The 27,243-nt window shown below is 49.1% G+C and overlaps 2 protein-coding genes across 2 annotated transcripts in view; both read right to left on the bottom strand.

Annotated features, from left to right (window-relative positions):
* The window catches only part of Usp43 (ubiquitin specific peptidase 43), a 62,227-nt gene extending 49,019 nt beyond the window's left edge, over positions 1 to 13,208 (bottom strand). Inside the window, exons 1-2 of the mRNA XM_055594389.1 lie at positions 12,577 to 13,208; positions 4,321 to 4,452 (exon numbers count right to left, since the gene is read on the bottom strand). Of these exons, the coding sequence (XP_055450364.1) occupies positions 4,321 to 4,452; positions 12,577 to 13,080 (636 nt within the window). The 5' untranslated portion in view covers positions 13,081 to 13,208. The remainder of the gene's footprint in view (positions 1 to 4,320; positions 4,453 to 12,576) is intronic.
* Positions 13,209 to 16,180: 2,972 nt separating this feature from the next.
* The window catches only part of Cfap52 (cilia and flagella associated protein 52), a 37,285-nt gene continuing 26,222 nt past the window's right edge, over positions 16,181 to 27,243 (bottom strand). Inside the window, exons 10-14 of the mRNA XM_055594296.1 lie at positions 24,537 to 24,682; positions 22,154 to 22,305; positions 18,542 to 18,644; positions 17,476 to 17,587; positions 16,181 to 16,581 (exon numbers count right to left, since the gene is read on the bottom strand). Coding sequence (XP_055450271.1) covers positions 16,406 to 16,581; positions 17,476 to 17,587; positions 18,542 to 18,644; positions 22,154 to 22,305; positions 24,537 to 24,682 — 689 coding nt within the window. The 3' untranslated portion in view covers positions 16,181 to 16,405. The remainder of the gene's footprint in view (positions 16,582 to 17,475; positions 17,588 to 18,541; positions 18,645 to 22,153; positions 22,306 to 24,536; positions 24,683 to 27,243) is intronic.

Raw genomic sequence — 27,243 nt, 5'->3', positions numbered from 1 at the left:
TCTGCACACACGTTTAGTACAAGTCAAGACTCCTTTGTCCCTAGCGAGAAAGACGGTGCTGATGCCATGACACAGAAATCAGCCTGGCACAAGAAGAATTACCTGGCCCCAGATGCCAAAAGTGCTCAGGTTCAGAAATCCTGGTAGAGAGTGCATTTCCTTATTTGGGCACGGGCTCTCCCATTTACTAGCTGTGTGACTTGGACACATGGAGCTTACCCTGTGACCTCAAACCGAGTGATTTTTCCTGTTCCTGAATAGAGAGCGAAAATGAAAGGCCGCTTGGAAGGCTGCTGCTCAAGGCTGGGTCTGGAATGTCCCACAGAGGCCCATGTGTTAAGCGTCATTCCAGGCTGTCACTATGAGGAGCTGGCAGAACCTTTAAGAGGTAGGAAGTCTTAGGTCACCATGCACACACCCTTGGAGGGAGCTGTGATAAACAGCTTGTTCCTCCATGTGCTCCTGCCAGAAGGTGCTTCCTGAGCACAGCCCAAATACAACAGGTCCACCTGACCACAGACGAAACCTCCGGAAGCCAAAATAAACCTTCCCTCTTCGTAGGCTAGCTATCGGAGCCGTTCTGTTCCAGGAACAGGAAACTGACTAACACAGTAATCTACTTTCCACCTCCTTTCTAGGTAGGAAGAGCTCCCCCGTGTATGAGGAGAAGAGAGAGGAAAATACGATGAATTCCTGATAACACAGCAACAGGAGGTGGAGATGGCCGTCCACACCTCTCCTCCAGCAGGTAACTGAGAAGACACAGTAGTTTTTTAAGACAGGAGGTCCGGCACATTGGACCTGAGATGCACAGATCCAGATTCAATCCTATTTCCACCAGCCAGAAGATGCTGACCCCAAGAGATTATGCTGGCGCACACCCATAGTCCCAGAAATGAAAGGGAGAGCATCAGTGTTCAAGGTCATCCTTAACTACACAGTGATTTCAAGTTTGGTCTAAAGTACTTGAGACTACGAGTGTCCCTGGGGAATGCTTAACCTATGTTTCCACTCACCAGAGAGTATGAGTTATCACTGTAAATATTAAAATAAGACAACCATTTAATAAGTTCGCTGAGTATCTGTTATATGCCAGGTAAGAATAAGTCATGAAAATCATCCAATTAGATATGCAATATAGAACATTCAGTTAATGTTATCCTGTGTGTGTGTGTGTGTGTGTGTGTGTGTGTGTGTGTGCGCATTTACTATTTCAAAATGTGTTCTTTGAACTTATGGAGGGCACAGAACAGACAACGTGCATCTGCCCAGTGGTGTATTCTTTGGACCAGTAATTCATTTCTGACTGTGTAAAGGCCTTCCTTAGACCATGGTCTCCCCATAGGCATGTGACTCCACAGGCATGTGGAGCAGGCTGCTCCATTCTTCTGACCACATGCCCAGGAATGAGCATGCCAATTGTGCTAGGCCAATCAGGCTTTGCTCCGGCAGGCCAGGCTCTCAAGACTCTGTGAGCAATGCACAAGGTCCTCTTGCCAAAAAGGGAATAGAGAGTGGAGAGAGAGAGCGTCAAAGACATGGTGACATCACCTGGGATCTTGGATTCAGTCCTACCCAAAGCTGCTTCAACCTGAATTGCAAGGTTATAAAAAACAACAAATGCCCTTTCCTTCAGCCACATGAAGTTAACTTTCTATCGCATAAAAGCAAAGATATGAGTAAGATCCAAAGAAAAGTAACTATAAATAAAAAGAAAACTACCCATCGCCTCCCAACCAAGCAAAAACACCACCATGTTGGTGTATGTACGGCAGCCTGGGGATTTTTTGTTTTGTCCTGATACAGAGTTTCACTGTGTAGCTCTGATTAGCCCGAGACTCATATGTAGACCAGGCTGGCCTTTGACTCACAGAGATCCACCTGGCTTTGCCTCCTGAGTGTTGTAAAGGTTTGCATCACCATGGCTGGCTTCTATCTGGAACTCTGCTGGGGAGCCCACTGGTTCTGTTTCACTGGTGCCCTCTAGTCACTGGAGTGATTGCTTTTAAAAGCAAGAAAGCAAGCCTTCTGAGGCACAGTGTCTCAGACTAGTATCCTAACTAGCCCCATCCCTTTTATTGAAGATTAACTTTAGTTATGCCTGTGTGTGTGTGTGTGTGTGTGTGTGTGTGTGTGTGTGTGCACGTGCGCGCTCATATGCACAGGTGCCCTGAGGCCAGAAGGAGACAGGTCCCTCCAAACTGGATTTACAGGCATTTTTTAGTTCTCTGACATGGGTACAGGAAACCCAACTCTTGTCCACTGGGAGGGCAGTACTGACTTTCGAGCACCACACATCTCTTCTGCCCACGACTGGCCCTTCTTCACCTGTTTGAGCTGAGATCATGGACACAAAGCCTGGTTTCCCAAGGAGGCTGTTGCTGTCCTTCTTGTTCTTAGGGAATCCATGAGGAGGTTGGGAATCAGGTGTCCAGATATAAAACAGAAGAGAAGGGCTGAGAACATAGCTCCAGTACAACTTATCGGACCTGAGGCTGAGGTGCAACTCTCACCTCTCCGAGGGGCGGGAGGGAATGGAGGAAACAAAAAGCCAATGATGCAGTTCTGGAAGCTAGGCCTGAATTGTCTGTGAGATCCATCAAAAATGTGTTACTTACTGGCTAACGGCCCTGGTGCATGAGACACCCACTATTTAAGGATCAGGTTACTATACCTTGTCTCACCTGTAATGTAACTTTGTTCACTTTTCCATGAGCAATAAGGAGATCATACTAAAGCCACTGTTGGTCTTTATGAAGAATATAGTTCATGTGCCAATAAAGAATATAGTTGATGTGCTAATTAGCTGTGGCTTTTAATAAGTATTGTAGTACGGCTGGGTGTGGTGACAGACTACTGTCAACCCAGCGCTTAGAGAAGTTGAGGCAGTGGAGACTGAGTTTGAGAGTTTAAAACCAGTTTGGACTTTATGGTGAAGCTGTAATCCCTAGCACTACAGACACGGGGGGAAGCTAGGAGGACTGCCCCAAGCTTAAGCATGAGCTACATAGTAAGATTCTTCTAAATGAAGCAAAGCAAAAGCCAACAACAACAGAAGCAAATCCACAGTATTATAATGCTTTCTTTGTCCCAAATGTCTGGGGTTTCATCAAAATCAGAAATTACCCACCCAGATCATAAGAAGAACAGAAATTACTGCACTGTGAGATACATTAACCGAGAAAACAATAGTAGAATTGGTTGACTTGGGACTGTCTAAAAATAGCAAAGAATGACTCTCATGGCTCCAGATGCCCAGACAAATGCATAGAATAGAGAGGAAGAAAAATTGGGCTTTGGGGAAATGGTTCAATTCGAAATATGCTGGCCACACAAGAATAAGGATGTGACTTCAAGGCCCTGAGCAGGAGCCGGGCTGGGCAGTGAGCACCTGTGATCTAGCTCAGGGGACAGGAAGACCAGAGCACCCCTGGGGCTTATCGCCCAGCCAGTTTAGCCAGAGCAGCAAACTGTCTGCTAGATCAGAGAGCCAGTCTCAAAAAATACGCTGAAGTGGGATCCAGGAAAACACCTGGTGCTGACCTCTGACATTCACACTCCCATATGCGCATGCACATACACACAAGCAAAAAGGAAACTATTTTTCAAATGATGAACTTGAAATAATGAGATCCTGGTCACAATTATCGCTGGGATCGGGGAAGACGAGAAATATTGCAATAAGTGGGAATTAAGTAAGCGAGACTAAAAAAAGAGAACAAGCCCAGCAGGTGTACAGGGTGGCTGGACTATACAGGAATCTAAGGAATCGAGTAAATATCCCAGGGAAAGAGGAAGAGAGCGACCCTCGAATGGTTCAGCACACTGTGTCCAGATGCTGACTTCTGTGCCCTAAGATCGTACTGAAGTCCTGGGTGTGGGCACTGTCGTTACTATCATCATCGAACAATCTCCTGTCTCCATGTCGCATAAAAATTGTTCTCCATCACCTCTGGTTGGTTAATAAAGGGCTGAACACCCAGTAGCTGGGCAGGGGAGGAGAACTGAGGCGGGGCTTCTGATCTCAGTTAGGGGGTCCACGGTGGAGCAGGGAGGGGGAGAAGAAAGAAGGTCACCACGAGGGAGTCGCCATGAGGACAAACATGGCGCAGGAGCAGCTAGGGTGAGACTAAATGCTGGGAAGTAGGCCAGGTCTGCCTAGCTGGGTTAGAATGCATGAGTGTCTGTCTGCCCAGCTGCAGTGCTTTGACGCTTGTTAATAAATGTAACCTGTATCCGTGTCATTATCTTGAAGCTAGAACGGGCATAAAAACAAAACAAAACAAAAAAAACACGCTTATGTTTTTACAAGCAACTGACCTGCTCAGACACCAGCCCATGAGCTGAGCCCTCCAGGTCCTCATGGACGCGGTCCAGCAGCCAGAGCAGGAACTCCAGGGCATCGTGTTGGGAGTTGCCTTGGAACTGGGAGCCGTACTTAGAAACAGCATTCTGAAAGGAAACAAAAGATGAAAGTCACCTTGAGCCTTGGCACGAAGGAATAAAGATCTATAAGCACCCGGCTACCAAGCAGCCATCGAAGGAATGAAGATCTATAAGCACCCAGCTACCAAGCAGTCATCATTCAGCCTTGACCTGAGATGACGACATAGAAACAACATGGGTGGGAAAAGTGTTTCCTGACACAAGCTGGTATATGGGTATATGGCTCAAGCCCCTGGAAATTCATGAGGCTGTCTCTGCAGAACGGTGTGTGTGTGTGTGTGTGTCTGTGTGTGTGTGTCTGTCTGTCTGTGAGTCTGCGTCCGTGCGTGTCTGTGTGTGCTGTAGATGTAAACTCTGGTCTTCACACTCACACGGCAAGCTGTCTCGCCAGCCTCTTTGCTAACTTCCTTCAGAGTGTCCACCACATGCCTTCCCTGAAGTTCTCCTTTGATCACTGGGATCCCATGAACTACTGATCTCCACTTCATCATTCTCTTCCCCCCCCCCCGCCTCTCTCTCTCTCTAAGTTCACCTTGCAGGAAAACGCCCTGCTTGCTCTGCCCTCCTTGGCTGATTGCATTAATTCTCAGGGCTTCTACTCTCTTTGGCAATGACCATAAAGACAGCAAAACTGACTTCCTGAAGTACAATGGCTGTGGGTCTTCATTCTGACCACTTCCAGGTCACCCAGGTAGGGCTGCCTGACTTAGCAAACAAAAAATAGAAAACATCTGTGCTGGGGGTGCAGGTCATTCCTAGAACACAGGAGGCCCTGCTTGTTCAATCCCCAGAACTTGCAGAAGAAGGAGGAAGAAAAGGAAGAAGACACTACACTAAAGAGCTACTCATTGTTTACTTGCAGATACTATTAACAGGGCATCCCTACCCTACCCTTAAGCCAGCCACACATCTGTCCCCAGCACCACACAGCCAGCCCCTCAACTCTCAAACCTACCCTTAGCATTGATGTCCTCTCTGAATCGCCCTCCCAGGGGCACCCTAGCATGGGATTTGTCCCCTCCAGCCCACTGGGTTCATCGTAGACTAGACCAGCCTTCCCACAGCCCAGTTAATATAGCCAACCCCTCCTTATCCTACTATTCAGCCCAAAATAGTGCAAACTCCTTCACTCTCAGGTCCGAACTCACACCTCCCCCAGTGTCTCTCCCTCTCCTCTCTTCTATCCTCCTTCCTTAACCCCCACACCCCAGGGTAGTTGAGATGACATTGAACTTCTGATCCACTTGTCTCCACCTCCCGAGCACCAGGATTATAGATGTGTGCCATCATGTCTGCCTCCTGCCAGTTTCAGAGCCCCAGGTGGATAAAGCCATTCTAGTGCCCCAAACATACTTTCTGGCTTCCAGGGTATACACTGGCAATTTTGTCTAGCCTCCCATACGAGTTCATTGTGAATTCTTTCTCTCTGCCTGGCTACCTTGCAATCAAAGCCTCACAAAGAATTTGACAACTTCAAGAGAAAACATGGATCTTTATGAGAAAACTGTGTAGACGCTCAGTGTATAAATGCACTTGCCGCCCAGCATGACAGTCTGAGCTCAATCTCCAGAGCCCATGGTGGAGGAAGAGAACCTTCAAGGTGCCCTTTAACCCCCCACACAAGTGCTGTGCCACAGGAGTGTGTGTACACAGTGTGTGTACCCATCCCACACAGACACACAATTAATGATAAACAAAAATCAAACTCTCTCTTCATAAGCCTAGCAATTACACTCAAGGAGACAGAGACACAAGCAAGGATACTCCTATGGACCAAAACGATCTTCGAGAAAGCTAGCTGTGGTGCCTCACACCTGTATCCGGTACCCTGAGGGCTAAGGCAGGAAGATCTTAAATTCTAGGATAGCCAATGCTACACAGCAAGACCTCTTCACAGTGGGAAGTTCTGGTGTCTTTAAAGACTCACGGATTCTGATTGTCCACAGCAGCAAACTGTTTGCCTCATGTGGGCTCTGAGAGGGGCTCTTTGCCAGCTGCAGGTAGTTTAATCTGAGGACTCTGGAGAGGGAATAAACGCCAGAGCCCAGAGAGACAGAGGGGATCTTGGAGAAAGGAGGGCTGCTGCTGCTCCCTCCCCGCCCCCGCGCTGCTCCCGGTTATTGCTGATTTAATTTGATGAAAAGTTGGAGAGATCCTGAAACAAAGATTGGACGTGCCCCAACAAACCTGGTGACCCTAACCAGCAGAAGGTAGCTAAAGAGGACTCCGCCTCCTTTTCCCACTAACCTTCTTTCTGGTGTTGGGGTGTTGGAAGGGATTGGAGTGGAGAAGGGATAAAAAGGCATAAAAAGTATAAATAAAACAGTTTTTAAAAATAACACTAAGACCTCTTTCTCAAGAAACCAAGGGTTAAGGGTTAGCTCAACGTGGAGAGTTTGCCTGGCCTGCATAGGGCCCAAGGCTGGATCCCAGAACTACCAAGACTGCACTGGAACAAAAATACCACATACTTCAGGTGAGTAGTGACAATCGGTATGCCTGTCCCATAGCACAGCATAGCTAGGCCCTCTGCGTGACTGAGTGTGTGTGAGAGAATGTGAATGTGAGTGAGTGTGTGTGTGTGTGTGTGTGTGTGTGTGATCTCTTCCAAACGCTGGTGATTTTGAACATATTTCTTCTAGCTATTTAATAGTTCTACCTAGATTTTTTTTTTCTGCCCTATAATTTTTACTGTTTCTAGTTCACCTCTTGGTGTTTTATCTGTAACTTTCAAAACAAAAGTGAAGAAACTGGGCATATAGCACAGTAGGAAAGCACTTCCCTAGCATGTGAGAGGCCCTGAGTTCAATCGTTAGTACCACAAAACAAAACAAAAACAGAGAGTAACAAGAGACACTTCTACAGGAACATCAGAAGTTCAAGGTCACCCTTGTCCACTTAGTGAGCTAGAAGCCAGCCTGGGATATTTGAGATCTCTCTCTGACAATCAATAAAAAAAAGAAAAAAGAAAAAGTTTTTAAAAAAAGAAAATGTTTCTAGTATGTCGTTGTATATCTAAATTTGATTTTAGGCACATAAGCTAAGAGAAATTCCAGATGGCTGAAACCCTCATTATAACCATATAAAAACTAGAAGGCCATAAAATAGAACACATATCAAAAAGCATGCTGTATCTGGGTGTGGTCGTGTATGCCCAGCAGGGAGACTGACAGAGAAGGACCCTGAGTCCAGACCAGCCACAGCTATACAGTAGACTCTGTCCAAGGATAACAACAACAACAACAAAAACACTTTATTTTTACAAAAAGACATGACACAAACAAATCTAAAGCTTCCAGCACTGGGGGAGAAGAAAAGAAACAATCTGGATAAATGTCTGCAGAGAATGGCACAGGACTGAGAACACAGGGAAGCAAACAGAAGGTTAAGAACAAAGCACAATGGATACACAAACAATGGAGGAGATAGTTCCAAGAATAGACTAGACAAGAAACACGGGAAGTACTTCCACCTCACGCCTAGTCCAAAACAAACAGAGAGAGAGAAGTAAAAACAGGACGGTTTTTCCAACCTGTTAGCAAATCAGAGACCTCCGCTCTAAAGCCTGGCAGCCAAAACAGGAATGGGGTCTTGGAGACGCCATTCTCAACCTTCCTAATGTTGTGACTTTTAATATCCTCATGTTATGGTGGTCCCAACCCCCTTTAGGGAGTTAAAGGGGTGTTGACCCACAGATGGAGAAGCACTGTCTGTTGGGACTGCAAAGAGAAGTGATCGTAAGTGTTCTCGCCTCTGAAGGGTTAGTGTGCGTTGTTGGCGGCTATGTGATAATTCTGAATTAATACCTCCTCAGAGCATCATAGGAGATACACTACAGACACACAGAATTTTTCTCGTCGACCGTGAACATCTCGTCTAGGCGCGGTGGCACACTCTTGTAGTCCCAGAACTCAGGGAGGCAGAGGCAGGCAGATCTCTGTGAGTTCCAGGCCAGCCTGGTCTACAAAGCGAGTCCAGGACAGCCAAGGCTACACATAATAATAATAATATTAATAATAATAATAATCTATGTGTAGTATAAATAAATAATAATAAATAATAATGATCAAACCCTTTGAAATTGATTTAGAAATTTAAAAAATAAATAGGTGCCAGCTCTGGTGATACACACCTATGAGCCCAGTACTCACTCGAAGGCAGAAAAACATTTCTGTGAGTTCTAGGCCAGCTAAGGCTACATAGTGAGAGCCTGTCTCAAAAACTAAAGAAGGAGGAAAGGAAAGAAGAGTAAACATTTAAGATGGGGTGATGATTTCCCAGGTACCTGCACTTGTTAGAGCTCATTAAATTTGCCACTTGAGGCGGATAGACGCACTTCACTAATAACTCACCCCTCAAAAGGCTTGTTTTTAAAGTAAAATTAGACAGTTATTAAAAGTCATTTCTTTTATTTTGAAAACGTGGTTCCACTCATGGAATTAAATATTCGGAAATAATCAGAACTGAGAACTATGATTTAAATACAGGGAAATTAGGGCTAGAGAGGGCTAAGTGGTTAGGAGCAGGGACTGTCTTTCAGAAGATTCAGACTTGATTCCCAACTCCCATATGATGGCTCATGACCAGCTGTAACTCTGTTCTCGAGGATCCAAGGCCCTCTTGGGTGTTGCCGTGTAGTGCACAGACATAGATGCAGGCAAAGCAGCCATTTACATAAATGAAAGAAATAGACTTTTTAAGTAAATTATATATAATATACTTTATTTTACATATACTATATATATTATATTATACACACAAACACACATATACAGGAAATTTCATTACAGTGTGCCAACTGGAAAACTCAATAGTGCATCAGTTTTTCCACAAAGTACTGGTACATTTGATGAAATAGTCAATCATTAAAAGTCAAGTTCTATGCACTATTCTAATGCCAAAAGGTCTTGTAATGATCCTTGTAATGGAGGGAAGACAGCAGGGTGTGGAGGGGTGTGCAGACACAGGCAAATCTGAGTCCAAGCCCAGTCTGGTCTACATAGCAAGCTCCAGGCTAGCTAGGTCGCATAGCCCTCACTCAAATACAAACCAGCAAAGCAGGGTACGGTGGCCACACGATGGTGCATGCCTGTAATCCCAGCACGCAGAGGGGCAGAGGCAGGCAGATCTCTGAGTTCGAGGCCAGCCCGTTCTACAAAGCCAGGACAGCCAAGGCTACACAGAGAAGCCGCCTCAAACAAACAAACAAAAAGCCAACAAACAGAATACAGAAGTAGAATTTCTAATTATTTACAGGACACCAGCAAGTTTACAACAGTTTATCTCTCAGGAGTTACAGATTTTTCTTACTCCTTTTAGATCTTTCTAGTTTTTTTGCAGTAAACATATTCAACTACATCACTAGAAAAGCAAAAATTTATCGAAGAGGATTTTTAAAGTGTATTTAATCCGCCAGGCGGTGGTGGTACAAGCCTTTAATCCCAGCACTCACGAAGCTAGGGCAGATGGATCTCTGTGGGACTGAGGCCAGCCTGCTCTACAGAGCTAGTTCCAGGACAGCCAGGGCTACCTGGAGAGAAGAAAACTTGTCTTGCAAACCAAAAAAAAAAAAGGAGGGGGGAGGTTATTTACACAACATTTTGCTAAATCAAAAGTTGGTCCTACTACGGATGAGAAACTGATGACTGTGGCTCAAAACAGAACACTGTAAACCCATGCTATTGAAGGGGTGGGGTCAAGTCCCAGAATGATCTACTCTCCCCCCCCCCCCCAAGCTACATGAGCCTTTATCAATGAATTTAGCCAAAGGATTCTTGGCCTGATTTCCCCCCTTCTCCACCCCTCTCCTTCCCAGGCCTGCAGCCACTATATCCCATCTTCCATGTCCTTAATTGACACTTCATCTTTCACACCCCAACACTGGGACCCCCACACACAACAGGCAAGGCCACACCCACCGTTCCTCCAAACAAATGATGCCCTCTTGCCATACTTGTCACAGCACCTTGCATTTTTCCTTTCGGTTGTCGCCGGGTCCTAACTGAGGGCCTGCGGCTGTGTGTTAACTGACCTCTCCTCTAGGTAGTAATCCCCTGGGGCGTGGTCCCTGCCTCCAGATTCAGACTTGTCACGCCATCCCACGAGCCGGCTTTGTATTTGCCACTCGACACGCAGTCCATATTCCCAATGGAATGTCCTCACATTCAATAAACGCAAGGTGACTCGTGAAGGCGTCAATGTCCATAACAGAAGCAGAGCCCACCTGGACTTCCAACCCTGTTCAAAACCCAGGATTCTAAAATCATATCTACCTTCCAAGTCTGGTAACCTGAAAGTCCCAGGGGGCAACCCCCGATTACATCTCCCTCTTTAACTTGCTTATCTTTCAGTCCCAGGCCGGGGATACAGACAGCAGAAGAGAGGAAGGCCCGGTGAGTCACTGGCAAGGATTTCAAGCTTTCTCCCAGGCCACTTGTCACTTTCTCTGCTGCTGCTGGAGCAACTGGCTGGGAAAGAACGCTTACTCAAAGATCATCTCCCTTCCTCATCTAGGTCTGTCTGCAGGAAGGAATTGTAACTGTAGAATAAACACTCCCCAGGAACCGGGCATGTTCTCAACGCTCTATATATAACTCACTTAACACAACTACCCGTAATGAAGCAACTGTCACAAACTTCGATTTTACAGACGAGAAAAGATTACTCCCCGTCAACATCATAGAGCCCCGGAGACTCTGCTTTCTGTATGTGCGCCCACCAAGCGTGCTCCTTCCGTTCAGACAGGCTCTCGCTGAATCTGCACGCTCACTAACGGGCTAGACTGTCCTAGCAAGCCCCAGGGATCCACCAGCCTCAGCTCCCCAGCACTGGAACTACAGCCCACGCTGGGCTGACAGGCCTGCTCTGGAACACCTGGCTTTTCCCTTTTCGTCTGTGTTCTGGAGACAGAACTCATATCCTGAAGGCTGGCATGACAAGTGTTCTGTCAAGCACCGAGTCACTGCCCACAAGAGCTCGCTCTTGACCACTGTACTGCACTGTCTGTCATCTCTGAAAAGCAGGCACGGCCCAAATGTGACACCGATGACTTGTGTGTGACTACCGCAAACTTAGCGCTTCTTCAGGAATGGAGGTCGGGAGGGGAAGACAGTGGTTAGCTAGCATCCTTGCCCGTAGCAGGCCAAAAGACTTCCTCGGGAGGAAACTTAAGAACCACGTATGTCTGTGGAACGAACAAGGCCCGCCGTGTCCGCTCTCGCCTCAAATAACCATCACCAGTCCGTGGGGTGATCCTGCTCTCCACCCAGCGCTGCGTGCGGCTTTGCAGCAGGAAGAAAGCCGTGTGCATCAATTATAGGGGACACTTTCATCCCACTGGGACTTCAGCCCGGACTCATGACCCCTCAGCATCCCCGGCGAGGGGGCTGCAATCAGGCAGATGACAAATGCTATCTTCTGCTCACACACCGTCGGGATTTAATATGAATTAAATTAAAGGACGCCATCGCTTAAAACAGCACTCACTGTCCCCCCAAACACACACACACACACATCACACTACTTGAGACTACTTGACCCCCGTGTTCTCCCCGGTACCCACTGGGCTTACGCAATCCCAAGCCCCCGCGTCCAGGGTCGAACATGACCTGAAGCCTCTCACCCGCCTCCACGCCCCACTTTCAGGCCCATGTCCTCTCTACTTACTGATCACTGCCTGGATTATTCCTGGCTATTGGCCTGGCTGCGTCCTTCTCGCCTTCTGTTTTCCACGCCTACATCACCTCCTTCCCCACGCCTCGGCCTTCAAGGGCCGAATCCCCTCTCCGGCCCCTTCCAGACCCGAAGCTCTAACTCACCCTGGCCGGCAAACCCGCACTCCTTCAACAACCGCTCGCTAAACACAACGCCGCTCGGAACGCTAACGCCTGCCGGCTCTCCCCACCCCGGCTCAAAATGCCAAGGAGGAAACTAATTCCTCAAGGAAGCATTTGCAAGTGATAACGTAAACACGTCACCTCAAAACAAAGGCGCTAACCCAGGGCTGGGCTGCCTAAGCGGCGGCCACCGAGGAACCCCGAGAACTCGGTTCGGCTGACGGTTCACACGCTTTTCAAGAACCGAAACCAGAAGGCTCGGAGGAGGGCTGTGCGGGCGGCGGACGCTGCCTACCTTGAACTCGGCGGAAAGTTGGGGCGTGTATTCGCGCGTCCAGAGCGCGCGCACCAGCGCCGCCAGCTGCTCGGTGACCTCGGCGCGGCCCGGCGCCGCCCGGTAGCGCCCGAGCGCTAGGAACTCGGCCAGCAGGTCGGTGTTGCTGAGACACTGCACCACGGCGTTCATGAAACAGGTGTTGCCGTGGTTCTTCAAGCCCTGCGCGCCGGGTGGACGCGCCCCGTCGCCGGCAGACATCAGGGGCTGCGGTCCCGGAGGACGATCCAGCCCGGGGCTCCCGGGAGCGGCCGGTGCCGGGCCCGGGGCGCAGCCGAAGCCCCCGTCTCCATCGCCATCGTAGGGGCCGGGCTGGGCCGGGGGCCGGGGCGGCGAGTCCCCTGAGCCGGAGCGGCTGCCCAGAGCCAGCAGGAAGCGCTGGAGCAGGCGGCGCAGGGAGCGGCGGCGGCGGGGCCGGGGCGCGGGCGGCCCCTCTCCCAGCGCGTCCCCCGCGCCCGGATCCATGCTGGCCGTGGTCGGAGGTCCGGGAGCGCAGCCCCCGGGTCCGAGGTGGACCGGCGGCCCCCCCGGTCCTCACCGCCTCCCGGAGGCTCCGGGCGCCGGCTACCTGAGAGCCAGGTGTGCGGGCACCGGGCGAGGGCGGAGCCAGGGGCGGGACCGCCCCGCCCCGCCCCGCCCCGCGCGGGAATCCGGCCTTGGGGCAGCGCCCGCCGCCGGGCTCCCGCCCCTTCGGCCCGGGCTAGGAAAGCGCTCCCCCGGCGCCCGCCTGCTGGACTTCCCCGCCCTTCCTTCCCGCCTCGGAACGGGCCTTTCGCCTCTGCTCGCCTTCCCCGCCCGAGCCTAAGCTGCGGAGATCTCACGGGGAGGGGAGCTCCGGAAGCGCCCTGGGAAAGCAAAGCCCCGGCTCCGGCCAAGTTTCTGGTGGTGGAAGCCAGGTGAAGACTAAGAAGGATGACCGGCGAGCGGCGCCCCTCTTCACGCTCAGGTGTCCTGCGAGGCGCGCGCTGGCAGCTAGGCTGGCATCGGCCCGGGCCCAGGTGTATGCGGGCGGATGGCGCCTCCTCCCTGCAACCTTTGTCTGCACCGGTCCTGCACCCAGGACCTAAACTGGGTGGGGGGTTGTTTTTCTTTTTCTTTTTTTTTCTGTTTGTTTGTTAATTACACAATAAGTAACAGTCATTTTTCAAAAACTTGGGACACTTGGTCGTTTCTTGTTTTCATATTAAAGGGAGGTCAGCGAGGTTAAGGAGACGAAAGGAGAGAAAAACGGAAACTCGATCCCCCGGTGGGTGCTCTTCGGAGTTCAGGCCCTTTACAGCCCTTAGTGTTGGCTTGGCCGGAAGTTTTCCAGGTCTCAGGCGCGCCCCCTACTCGGTCGCCGTTTCACTCCTCCACGCAAAATCCTGGAGGTATCCTTGCCCAATCAGGATTAGTTTGGCCTTGCCCCGCCCATGATTCCCTGGGTAACCCAGGAGGCCTCTGCTCCTTTTATCCCCTGTCAGGTTTATAATTAATCAGGCAAGGTCTTGCAAAATGAATTTCTCATCAGTTTCTTGTTCAAAATGAGATCGGCAGCTTTCTGGAGTCCGTGTTACGTCAGCACCCAGAAATGTGACTCGGTGTCTGATAAATAAGTGCTCATCATTTATTAAGTATCCTTCTCTATCTTTCACATAGGACTGCAGCAGTTGCCAGGGGCCAAAAAGCTGCGTAAGTTAAGGCTAAAGAATAAACTGTAATGTGGAGACCTGAGGTACAAAAAGGAACCATTTACCCTCCCGGAAAAAGATCCACCTAGTAAGTCCGTAAGGTTCATTCCATCCCCTGCTGATGGTGAGTCCTGAAGATGCCCTGGACATGGTCTTGGCTGATAAATGACCTCCAGAATGTCACCTTTGAGGTCATTCCAAGCCTCGCAGTAACACGCAGGGACTTCTTTTGTTTGGTTGGTTTTTTGTTTGGTGACAGTTAAAGGTTTTGTTGGTTTTGTTTTCCTTGAGGGTTGGTGAGCTGGAGCTTATCTGACTTGCATAGCCCAGGCTGCTCTGGAACCGTCCTCCTCAGCCTTAGCCTCCTGTCTGCTGGGCCCCCTGGTGTGCGGCTCCCCGTCTGACTACCTCAAGGAGTCATTGGTGGCTCACCCAGTCTCGGATCTGCCCTCACGCTAGACGTCGGAGCAGAAATACATTCTTCCTTTCTTGACAGCCAATTTGATCAAGTTAAGAATCACCTAGGAGCCGGATGGCGGTGGCGCACACCTTTGGTGCCAGCACTTGGGAGGTGGAAGCAGAGGCAGGGGGATCTCTGTGAGTTCGAGGCCAGCCTGGTCTACATAGTTAGTTTCAGGACAGTCAAGCCTACACAGAGAAACCCTGTCTCAAAAAAAAAAAAAAAAAAAAAAAAAAATCACCTAGGACCGTCTTTAGGATAGTATAGTAGCCTGAAGACCTGAGTTTGAATTCTGTGAACCACATGATGGAGAGAACTGAACACCCCAGATTGTTTTGGAGCCTCTATATGTGTACTATAGCTATATGCTATATATATATATCACACATACTAATAAACAATTTTTTCAAAATCACTTAGAGAGGTTAAAGCGTACCTCTGGATAAGACTGTCAGAGTGAGAGGATTAACTAAGCTGATTTCACTCTAAATGTGAGTGGCCCTATCACACAGACTTCAGGCCTGGAGGGACTAAGGGAGCTAAGGAAAGAGCCCCCTGCCTGCACTGGCATCCCCCTCTCCTTCCTGTCTTCAGTGATGGAGTACTTATGCCTCACCATGAGCTTCTGCTCAGGTGCCTAAGGCAAAGCCACCATGGATCAAGCCCTGTGAACCCATGAGTCAGAACAAACCATTTCTCTTCCGGTGGTTTCTGTCAGGTATGTTGACGCAGCTATACAAAAGTTAATACACCTGCCCAAAAGATCTGGGTTCAACCCCAACTGCCCCGGCCACTTCACCAATGAACTGATGACTTAAAGGGTAATTTGGGCTAAGGAGGTTGCCCCATGTGTGAAGCCCTGGCCCCATCCTCATCACTACATACATACACACACACACACACACACAGGTAATCTCACCTCATCTTATTTTAATAAGAAAATAGCATCCCTCTCTGGGAACAGATCTGGAGGAATGTGTCCTGCTGATGTTTTTGTGCGCTGTGTATTGAAATGTTGATTTCGGTCCCCACAGATCTGGTTACAGTGGGACTTTGGCATTGTCATTATTATGAAGCATCTCCTGGCTTGGCAGGTTGTAAGCAGTGTTCTCCTTCTGATTGGTTAGATAAAGAGCTGAGAGGATAAGGTGGGGCTACCCAGCCCAGGTTTGGGGGGGGCGGGGGGGGGGAGTTGCCATCAGGACACAACTGGAAAAGGAGCAGGCAAGGCCAGAGTAAGATGGCAGTTAACAGGCCATGTGGCTGGGAAGCAGGCTAGAATATAGTGCCTGAAGCTTTTAATAATATAATAGGTCTTTGTGTCATAATTGGAGAGCTAGAATATAGAAAAAAAAATTTGCGTTTTACAGCAACGCCCATAGGTTTGGATTTTGTGAGACACAGAAAAGAGGTTATGGTCGGAAGACGGCACCTTCAAATTTATTAATAATAGAAAAGAACTCAAAAAAAAGTATACTCTGCACAAACTTTTCCTTAACATGTCAGTTTCGGCATACAATTTAAGATAGTAAAACGTATAAAGGAAAGAAGACACTTAAAGTATTTAGACTACAGAACAAAAATAGATGTGAGAAATCAAGACGGGTGCTGGGGTGATCCAAACTTGGTCCTTGGTGCAGGGTGGAGGCTGGGAGGCGCTTCACGAGTCAAAGGGGAACTTCCACCTCAGGATGGCTCCGTCGGCGCTCACACTGATGATGTGCTTGTTCCCAGGACTTACCCGGATGCCCATGATGTGACCGCTGTGTCCCACCCCAACGTGAGTCACTTCACCCTCGTTATAATCCCAGACTTTGATCAGATGGTCGTGTCCGCCTGAAAAACAGTCACGTAGCGTTGCTGGCACGTCATAGCAGAACACAGCTGCCTCGTTCTCAACACATTTCCCCACGTGCCCACTTGGAAAAAGAAAGATCACTATGCATAGGAAGCTTCTTCTTGATCTAAAAGTCTGTGTGTGTTGGAGTAAGTGTGGAGGGAGAGGAAAGCACTGCCCGGGGTTAACCTCTAAGCACGCCCCGATTTTGTTTCCTTCCGCTCTTTCCTCCACCACTGCCTCACCTCACCTCTGCGTGTGACTGGGCGTCCGCTCTGTGTAGTTTGGTGTCTTTCTTTAAGTCACTGAGCGTATGGAACTTTGGTTTACCTGAAGCACTCGTAATGTCCTGAAGAATCAAAGAGCCTGACAGTAAAGTGTCTTGATGATGTTTCAGAGGTCCTACGGTAAATGTCCCCAGATAATGTCCCCCTGCCTCATTCGTGGGAGGGAGTTGAAGCAGAGCATTCTTTCACAACAACAGATGGTGGCCTGCCTATTCTAGCACTCAGGAGTGTGAGGCAGGGGGAGCACAAGGTCAGGGCCAGCGTGAGCTACATATAGCGAGACCCTGTCTCAAAACAAAAACAATGAAAAACAACCAAAAATGCAGAGGAAGCCAACTAGAAGTAGAAGGCCCAGGCCATTTTAAAGATTCATCTCTACCCTAAGGAGCGAAGGCAGCGATGCAAAGCTCTGCTTTTCTTTAGGTGCCATACACACGTCTTCCCTCATAGATGTGTGACTTTTGGACTTTCCCAGCCTTGGTGGGTCTGGGCTGAATGTAACCAGCGAGTCCTTGAGACCCTCGACCAGCTCTCCCGACTGCCTCCCAACTCGGAGTTCTCTGCCCTCCAAGTGAGACAGCCTTTCTTCCCTCCTCACAGACTAACCTGTAACAAAGTGCCCTCCTTCCTGAGTGATGTCCATCCCGTTGATGGACCCGGACAAGGAACCTTCCAACTCTCTGATTACCGAGCCATCAAATACTTCCCAGTAAGCAATCTGGAATTCGGGAGGGAGAGAGGCAATAGACAGCAGCCAGTGCATTGGAATCGTCCACACTCGCTAACAAAAGATGCTTGGTTCCTCTTTATATAGAAGGTAGCAAAAATACACCCTGGGAGGGGATTATAAATAGGCCTCGGCAAGGGGGTGGAGGAGCCATTTTATTATTTTTAGTATTGGTTTTAAATTTTGCATGCTATTTAAAGAGATGTTGATATGCAGTAAACCTGGATTGTGACAGAAAGAGATTTTTTTTTGATAAGGCGAAGCAGACCGAGCCTGCTGCGACATGCGAGATAAAGAGGGAGCCACTGTCGGCTCTGCCTCCAAGCCTGGCGGGAGGGTTTGGGGGGATGGGGAGGGAACGTTCTGGAGACTGGGCTTTGTGAAGTCACCACCCACCGTCCGCCTCCCCTCAGCGTCCCCCACTCCCCCAAATCCAGAGACCGGGCCTGCCCTCACCATCTCCATCTTTATCCACCACCGGACTCCACCTTGTCCTCCTGGACCAAAGCTATGACTTATTCCAAAGGGGGGGGGGGGTTTAAAGACACTGAAACCCTGACCTTGGTGCCTGCCCAGGGATTGGAAGAGGAGGGGAGGCTCTCCTCTGACTGCGCTGTCAGTGTGGGGCCAGAGCATCGCCCATGAGGGGTCAGAAGGCAAACACTGCACCAGTGACACACTGTTCGCGTGTAACCCACGCGCACCCTGCGCTTTAGCGAGTGTCTCCAGATTACTTACAGTACCCTATCGCATCCTGTGGAGGCTTGCGTGAATAGCTGTTACACTGTGTAGGAAATAATGACCCAAAGAAGTCCTGGACATGTTGAAGAAAGATGTGGTCCACCCCCAGCCCCCACCCCAAGGAACTTTCGGACATTCACAGTTGACTGCAGCTGCACACTTGTGGGCTGGGAGCTCTGGGCTGCGGAGGGAGGAGGTGCTTACCTTCCTGTCTGTGCCACTGGTGATGATCTGGAATTCGTCAGGGTGATAGCAAACACACTGGAATAGGGTGTTGGACAGGATCATCTGATTCCTCCTAAGGCGCCTGGAAAGTAGAATTAGATGCTCTGGAACCCAACTTTCCCTCCCCTGGAAAGTATTTTATCACTTGGTGTGCAGTTAGGCAAGCTCGGAAGGGGCTGGACTTTCTCTAACTTCTCATGCTGCTTACAAAGCAGATGTCTGGGGAGCTGGAGCGATGGTTCGATGGTTGAGAGCATGTGCTGTTCTTGCAGAAGACCCGAGTTTGGTTCCCAGAACTGGCATCAGGCCATTCACAACTGCCTATCGATCTGGTTCCGGAAACTCTGATGCCCTCTTTTGGCTTCACAAATACACACATGTAATTTATATGTATTATTATTATTATTATCATCATTATTATTATTATTGAAATAGACTTCAGGCTACTCTGCTCTGTATTCCTCCCACTACGTCAGTCAACAACAGTAAAAAGACATGGACAAATGGTGGCAATCCTTCCTTCCTTCCTTCCTTCCTTCCTTCCTTCCTTCCTTCCTTGTTTGTTTTTTGAGACAGGGTTTCTCTGTGTAGCCTTGACTGTTCTAGAACTCACTCTGTAGACCAGGCTGGCCTTAAACTCAGAGATCTGCTTGCCTCTGCCTCTGGAGTGCTGGGATTGAAGGCAAGCACCGCCACTGCCCCAAATGGTACTCCTTTCTAAAGACATGGCATGAAACTAGGGAAACAGTAAGTTCCAGAGAGAAGGAAGGAGAAGATGCTGAATCCAGAGCCAGCCTACCACCTCTCAAAGGCCACCGCTGGAGCTGCATGGCACTCCCTGAAAACTGAGTGGCAAAGTGTGGGGCAAGATTGTTTCAATGGCTGTTACCAGGCCCAGCCCTAAGGGTCTGGAGTCAGAAGGTGGGGATGGAGGCCCAGAGACTGTTTCAAACCAGCCTTCCCAGAATGCCACATGCACACCAGCTGGGGAAGGCCTGCCTTAGACACCACAGAAAAACTAAATGCACTCTAAAGCCTTTGGTCAGTAGTAACGTGATGTAGAAATGAAAGTTTAGGGTTTAGAGGACTTGCAGTTTTAAGATTAGGGTGCTAAGTCCGCCCAAGAAGCACGGCTGTACTGCTTCTTCCAGAGCTGGTGTGCTGGTGGCTGGTCTCCCAGGCCCAGCCCTCGACTGAAAATGCACCTCCTGCCGTTTCTTCTCATAATGGAAACTTTCAAACATTATTTGAGCTGGGGATTTTCAGAGGCTTTTGCTACAAATTAAATATTCCAGCTACAATCAAAAGGAAGGTATTAAAGATTCGAGGCAGTCATGGGCCAGCCACTAAAATAAACTCAGATACCACTCCTCAGCACACACTTTCCCAATGTGGAGGTCACGTGTCTGTGGGTATGGGCCTTGGACCAGCAGCTCCATGTGGGAGCTTATTAGACATGCAGAGACACAGGTGCCATGTACACTTATCCAATGAAAAGCTACAGACAGGGCTGGGCGTAATGGCACATGCCTTTAATCTCAGTACCGGGGGTGGGGGGGGGCAGGGCAGAGGCCTGCCTGAAGCGTTCCGGGACATCCAGAGGTACATAGTAAGACCCTGTCTCGGACAGAGAGTGGGAGGGAGGGAAAGAGAGAGAGAGAAAGAAAGGAAGGAAGGAAGGAAAGGAAAGAAGGATGGATGGAAGGAAGGAAGGAAGAAAAAAAGGAAGATCTACATACAAATAATATCTTCCAGTGACACGAGATCCAAGTTGAAATCAGGCCTAACCGGAAAACAGGGTCTTGCTTTGCTTCGGGATTTTGTTTTGTATTGCTGTGTGTGTGTACATGTGTGTGCGTACACACACGTGTGATAGTATGCGTGTGGAGGCCAGAAGTTGACACTGGCCATCTCCCTCAAGCACTCTCCACCATACAATGTTTGGAGGCAGGATCTCTTGCTGACCCTAGAGCTCACTGGTTCAGCTAGAGCAGGTTCTAGGGATCCTCCTGTCTCTGCTTCCCGGGTGCTGAGGTTACAGGCATGTGGCACCGTGCTTGGCTTTGACACAGGTCCTGGAGCTTCAAAATCAGCTCCTTGTGCTTACACTCTACCAACTAGACAGCCCTTCTTTCGGCGTTTTAATATATTAATTTAAAATGCCCTGCTTTTGCCTTCAGTCCTCACTCCCCCCTCTCCAAGCAACAACAGTTCAGCTGGGCATGTTGACGTGCACCTTTTCGCGTCAGGCTGATGTGGAAGGATCTCTTGCGCCAAAGGATTCAAGACCAGCCTGCACAACACAGTGGTAGCCCATCTCAAAAAAGGAGGAACATGCTCTTTGAGCAAAGGCAGCTATCCCAGCAGTGGTAGAGGGGTATTGGGTGGAAAAAAAGATGGGGAGGGGGGTGGTTCCAAAATAAAAACACAGCAAAAAATGCCAACAGCCAAAAGGAAAAAAAAAATACAATCCTCTTTGAAAACCCTCTGAATGGCTCCAATGATGAAGTTCACGTGATCTGTGCCACCTAGTTTGGCATTGCCATCTTCTGTGGGTCTGTGATTTACTCGTAGTGTAAACCGTCCCTAGCAATGTGGCCAGCTGGGGGATGACCCTCTCAGTGCTCCCTACAAAGGCAGGCTCATGACCTAGCAGCATGACAAGAGGAACCACCTGCCCTGTAACTTTCCTTGTTGATTTGCAACATTTAGGTTGAATGGATTCACATTAAGTCATGCTCCACTGCATGTATCTGGAAAACTACTTCCCCATCTGCCCAGAATCATCTCCTGGTTCGTTCTTCCTGGAGACCAGATTTCCCCCAGTGACATCTACAGGCCTTGGCCAGCAAGGGAGGCCAAGGCCTTCTCAGAACCTTTCACTGCTGTGGTGCTTAGTCCTCAGTGTCACGCTGACTGGAGGTGCGAGTTTGGGCACGTCTGTAAAATGTCTCCAGAGAGGGTCGTCTGAGTCGGGAAGGCCACCTGTTCTGTTAGCTGGCATCCCCGACTGAATGAAAAGGACAGTGTAGGACTGGAGCTTTGACTCAGTGGTTGACAGTGGCTTGGTGGTTAAGCGCACTGGCTGCTCTTCCAGAGGACCAGGGGACCAGAATTCTAGTCCTACCACCCACGTGGTAGCTCACAGCTGTCTGTAACTCCAGCTGCAGGGGATCTGATGCTCTTTTCTGGTCTCTGCAGGTTGCCAGGCATGCGTGTGGCATATACCACATGCAGCTAAAACGCCCATACATGAAAAATAAGAGATAAAATCCCCCAAGAAGCCCTTACGGGAGAAGGTGAGCCAAGTATCACATGCAGTTCTCTCCCTCCTAACTGCAGACACAGTGTGACCCTCGGACTCCTGCCGTCCACCTCCTCCTCACCGTAGCGGACTAGTCTCACGCTGTGAGCCGAAACAAACCCTTTATGCCTTAAATTGCTTCTCTGTCAAACATTCTGTCACAGCATTGAGGAGAGAAAGTAAACCAACCCTCTTTGGGGATCTTTCCTTGTGTTCAGGAAAGCGCTGGCATGGTTGGTTTTATTTAAATGTTGGGCTGTCCTCCCCGCCCATTCCCAGGTACCTACACGAGGTCCCAAATGATGCAGGTCCCGTCGGTGCTGGCAGTGACGCACTCCTCGTTGTTCTTCTTCACCCTGATGCAGGACACAGAGGACTGGTGCTCCTTCAGGGCCTCCTGCAGCTTCTGAGTCTGGCAGCCGATCTGCCACACCCTCACCTGTGGGCGCCAAAGCACGAGCTGGCAAAGCACACCCAGGACTTTCGGAGGGGATCAAGAAAGAAACAGTGTTTCCACCTCAGCCCTGTGCAACTGTTTCATTCCCGGCTCGGGATCTCCATCAGGCAGCGTGGGAATGCAACACTTCCGGGACAGGAATGTGTACAAAATGTGACCATCATCCCACCAAACATGGACGGTGCTGCTACGATCTCCAGCCCTGCTGCTGCTGCTTTCCGACTTAGACAATGATCAGGCTCCCACCGTGAGAATCAATAGTACAAGGGCTTCTCCTAATGCCCAGAGGGAGAACCTGTCTCCTCATTTTCGCTGAGCATCGCTCTCAAATTTCTCATGGCATCAGGAAAGCTCTTGCTACCCAGAGCCATATTTAAACTTCAACATCAGCTGTTCAGTTTTAATCATTGGAAACCAGCATTATTCAACCTCAGAAAATCTAATAGCTATTGTCTTTTGTACATTAGAAAGAGTCTCTTACATAGCCCAGACTGCTCCTTGGACTTGGGGGTCAACTTCTGAGTTTTAGAAGTTGTGGGTCACCTCACTGGGGCCCATTATCCATTTTCTATGGCAAGAAGCAGGCAGATCTCTTGAGTTTGAGGTTAGCCTTGTCTACAGAGCAAGTTCCAGGACAGCCAGGGCTACATAGACAAAGCCTGTCTTAAAAATTTTTTATTTAAAAATTTAAATAAAAGTTTATGAAAATTATCTATACACAGGGAACCTACAATGGCTGGATGTTGAGGGTCAGGAGCTGAGGGAGAGGCTTGGAAATTCTAACAATCAGGCCGAACACAATGCAAGTGTCAAGTGTGGTTTCTGTCTCCCAAAGTAAGCTTAGGTGTCTAGAATCCACACAGTCTGGGCCAGGACAAGTTTGGGCATCGGCAAAGACAAATGCCCCTGAAGTATGACGGAGCAAGGGAGGATGTGGAGATGTTGACAAATGACAAGGGACTGAACCAAGGCCAGCGATAGCCTTCCAGAGGCGCAGAGCAGGGGCATGGCTAGGTGGATGTGGCCGGTTAGATAGAAAGGCCCCTGATGTCGCACACACACACACACACTCAGACATTTTAAAGAGAGGACAATGTTCTGCCCTTAAGAGCATGGCTGTTTCACTTTATACTTCAGGATGCTGATGTGCAGAAAGTGACAGCAGGTGCCACGAGCTGAAAGAGCCAGAAGGGAGATTTCAGCCCAGCCATTCAGTTCATTGTCTAGATTCGCCAAGGGTTTTCCCAAGATGTTGGATCTTTCTCCACTCTGAAAAACTCTTCCTGTGATAGCTGAGAAGAGAAGGAATACGCCCATGTAGACAAAAACAAAGAAGGCTTTGGGATTCAAAAACAAAAGCAGGAGAACAGGGGGAGAGCGCCCCCCCCCATAAGCCTGTGAGTGAAACGTTTTTAGGATCTTCAAAATGATTGGAAGAAAAGGTTGAATGTAGTAACATTAAAACAATAGCCAAGGCTGACATGGTGCCACACGCCTCTAGTCCCAGCATTTAGGAGGCAGGTGAATCTCCGTAAATTCAAGGCCATTCTGGTTTGCATAGCAAGTTCCAGGCAACCAGAGGCTACACACTGAAATCTTGTCGAACAATTAAAATTAATAATGATACCAATAGCAAAAAGAATCCATTCTTATATCAACTGCTTTAAGAGATAAGATGAAGACAACTGAGTTGGTGATGGGTCTTGGAGGAAAAGAATGAGTCTGTCGAACTGGCGAAACATTAACTCGGATTCACAGCTCGGTTCCAAAGAGGCTGTTTTCACATCTGTGTCTTAAACGCCCTTTCTGTCAATGGGTAGATTTAATGTCTGTTTAAAGCATTAGAACTTTAATTTATGGTGTATTTTACAATCTTGTCAAAATCGTCAAGTTTGGCCCTCCCTGAGTTCTAGTGCAGTACGTGTTTTAAAATGAAGTGGAGGTGCTGGTTAAATGGCTCAGCAGTTAGGAGCACTGGCTGCTCTTCAGAGGACCTGGGCTTGATTCCCAGAATCCACATAGCAGCTAACAACTGTCTGTAACTCCAGCCCCAGGGGATACTCTGCCCTCTTCTGGCCTCTTGAGGCACTGCATGTGCATGGTATACATTGCAGGCAAACACCCATACACATTAAAAATAAATAAAAGTTAAAACTTAAAAAAAAAAAAAAAAAAAGGGAAAAAGGAAAAAAAATGTCATTTCAGAACCTTACCTCCCCCTCTCCACCACCACTGATGATCCTCTTACAGTCACTGGTGGTGGCGATGGCCGTCACGCCAATCCTGTGGGCACTGTTAATGGCATACATCAGCCGGCCCGTCTCTGGGGCGAAGGCTCGGATTTTTCCATCATCCCATGCTGGCAAGAGGAGACAAAAGGCAGGTTGGCCCAGTCAGTGTACCTTCTCTGCAGGTTGACACTCTCCGGAATCACCAGTGAGAGTGAAAACTGGAAGAAACGGTAGCAGTGGAAGGAGAGGTTAACCTTGGCAGCCGCCAATACTCTTGTGCCCTCCGCCCCGACCTCCCAGACTGGTCACACCTGGAAAGGGGGAGGAGGAACTTTGCCTACAGGTGGATCTCATGGCAGGTGAAGGAGACTTGTTCTCACTTTACCATGAGTTGTAGACCTCTGTTCTCGCCCGTGTAATTGGTTTTTGTTTGTTTACTTATTTGTTTGTTTATTCTGGGAGTTTGGAGACAGGGTTTCTCTTTGTAGCCCTGGCTGTCCCCCAAAACGTAACTCTGTAGATCAGGCTGGCCTCAAACTCAGAGATCCACCTGCCTCTGCCTCCTGGGCGCTGAGATTAAAGGTGTGAGCCGGTACTGCCCATCACCTGTGTAGCTGTTGCCACACCTGGGATGCTTCGGGTCACAGTTCCAAAGATCGTGTGCCTTCTCGTCCCGTTGTCGTTGTCACCTGAGGCAGGGTTTCACTATGTGGCCCGCCTCCTTGAACTTTTAGTTCTGCCTCGGCCTCCTAAGTCCGTGCCCCACCTTCCCCCACCTTGAAATCTGATACTCCTTCCCTGGCTCTTGCCTGACACCCATCCTTCAGTCACCCATCCTCAGAACTTCAGTCACCCTTGATTGTGCTCCCGTTCCAAGCACACAACTCAGTGTATTGGTCAGTCCACCAGGAAGTCCTGTCAGCTCCACTGCTAAAAGGCCCAGCCTCCGACCTCCTTCCCCAGCCTCAGACCTCCTTCCCCTGCCTCAGTCCTCCTTCCCCAGCCTCCGACCCCCTTCCCCAGCCTCCAACCTGACCTCCTTCCCCAGCCTCAGTCCTCCTTCCCCAGCCTCCGACCTCCTTCCCCAGCCTCCAACCTGACCCCCTCCCCCAGCCTCCATCCTCCTTCCCCAGCCTCCGACCTCCTTCCCCTGCCTCCGACCCCCTTCCCCAGCCTCCGTCCTCCTTCCCCAGCCTCTGCAGCTCTTCACATTCCAGCCAGCGCATGCTCTCCCGAGTCCTCTCAATAGCTCCTTCCCTGCACAATTAGTCATGTATTAGGGGTTGAGATGCCCTTTTCTTTCTTTCTTTCTTTCTTTCTTTCTTTCTTTCTTTCTTTCTTTCTTTCTTTCCTTCCTTCCTTCCTTCCTTCCTTCCTTCCTTCCTTCCTTCCTTCTTTCTTTCTTTCTTTTTTTTTAAATAAACCAAGTCACCTTCCTGATCAAGACCTCCTCGAAGTTTTCCCCACTGTCCTAGAATTAAAATCCGGATTTAAAAACTGATTTTTTTTTTTTTAAGCATGTGTAACTGTGTGGGAGTGTGTATGTGTAAATGCAGGTGCTCAAGGAGGGCAGAGGAGAGCATCGGATCCCCTGGACCTGGGGTAACAATCACTGCCCAGCGTGGGTGCTGGGAACGGAGCTCTGCAGAACCAGCACTCACAGTTTGGGAGGAAGAGCTAAGAAGTGGGGAGGGGAGTAGAGAGGGTCCTCCAGGCCTTGCCAGTGATTGCTGGTGCTTTGTCTTTGGGGGGAGCACTTGAAAAGACCTAATTTAAAGACCTAATTTAACATTTTAGCATAGATTTCTGGTTGGTTTGGGTGTGGAGAATTGACTGGTGGGAAGGAGTGGAGGCAAACAGAGCCGATAGCAGCTACTGGAGTGCTAAAGAGCTGGCGATGGCAAGGACCAGGGTGGAGATGGTGGTCAGTGATGGACCTACAGCTGCCCTTTGGGATGGAGCTGCTGGAGCACAGAGATAAAGGTGTGGGAGAAACAGAGTGGGCGCAGGGATGGCCCTAAGACCCCCTGCCAGCTCTGGGTACAATGTAAGCCACTCAGGGAAGAAGACTTGGTGTTGGGGCAGAAGAGAAGGAAACGGAGCCAAGAAAAGAGGGGCTGGGCTCCTGGGTCCCTGTTCAAATAGCTTCACTCAGATCCTGATGTAAACCAATACACTTATTTTTGACTACTGGGGAAATCTGATATGTAAGACAATATTAAGAAACTATTGCTTCATAGGAAAATATTTTTAGATGCCTATACTGAAATATTTAGAGGAGGAATGATGTGGTAACTGTGAAAGACATTCATTCTTCCCAGCTAGGACACCTCCCGGGTAGAAGGAAACTCCAAGGAGAGATTGGTTTCTTGGGACCAGGTATCCTTAGCCCAGGTTAACATCGATCATTCTATGTAACCAAGAATGACCTTGAGGGCTGGAGAGATGGTGGTTCAGCGTTTAAGGGCACCAGCTGCTCTGGCAGAGGTCCTGAGTTCAATTCCTGGTGGCTCACAACCATCTGTAATGGGATCTGATGTCTTCTTCTGTCACGTAAGCACATATGCAAATAGCGCACTTGTACGCATAAATTACAGACATAAGAATTTTTTTTAAAAAAGCATGACTTTGAACTCCTAATCCCCCTGCCTCTACCTCTCAAGTGCCAGAATACTAGGTGTTCAGCTCA

The sequence above is a fragment of the Psammomys obesus genome, unplaced genomic scaffold (assembly GCF_907164565.1).
Source record: "Psammomys obesus unplaced genomic scaffold, mPsaObe1.curated_primary_1811, whole genome shotgun sequence".
Classification (NCBI taxonomy): domain Eukaryota; kingdom Metazoa; phylum Chordata; class Mammalia; order Rodentia; family Muridae; genus Psammomys; species Psammomys obesus.
This window is presented reverse-complemented; position numbering and strand designations above follow the sequence as displayed.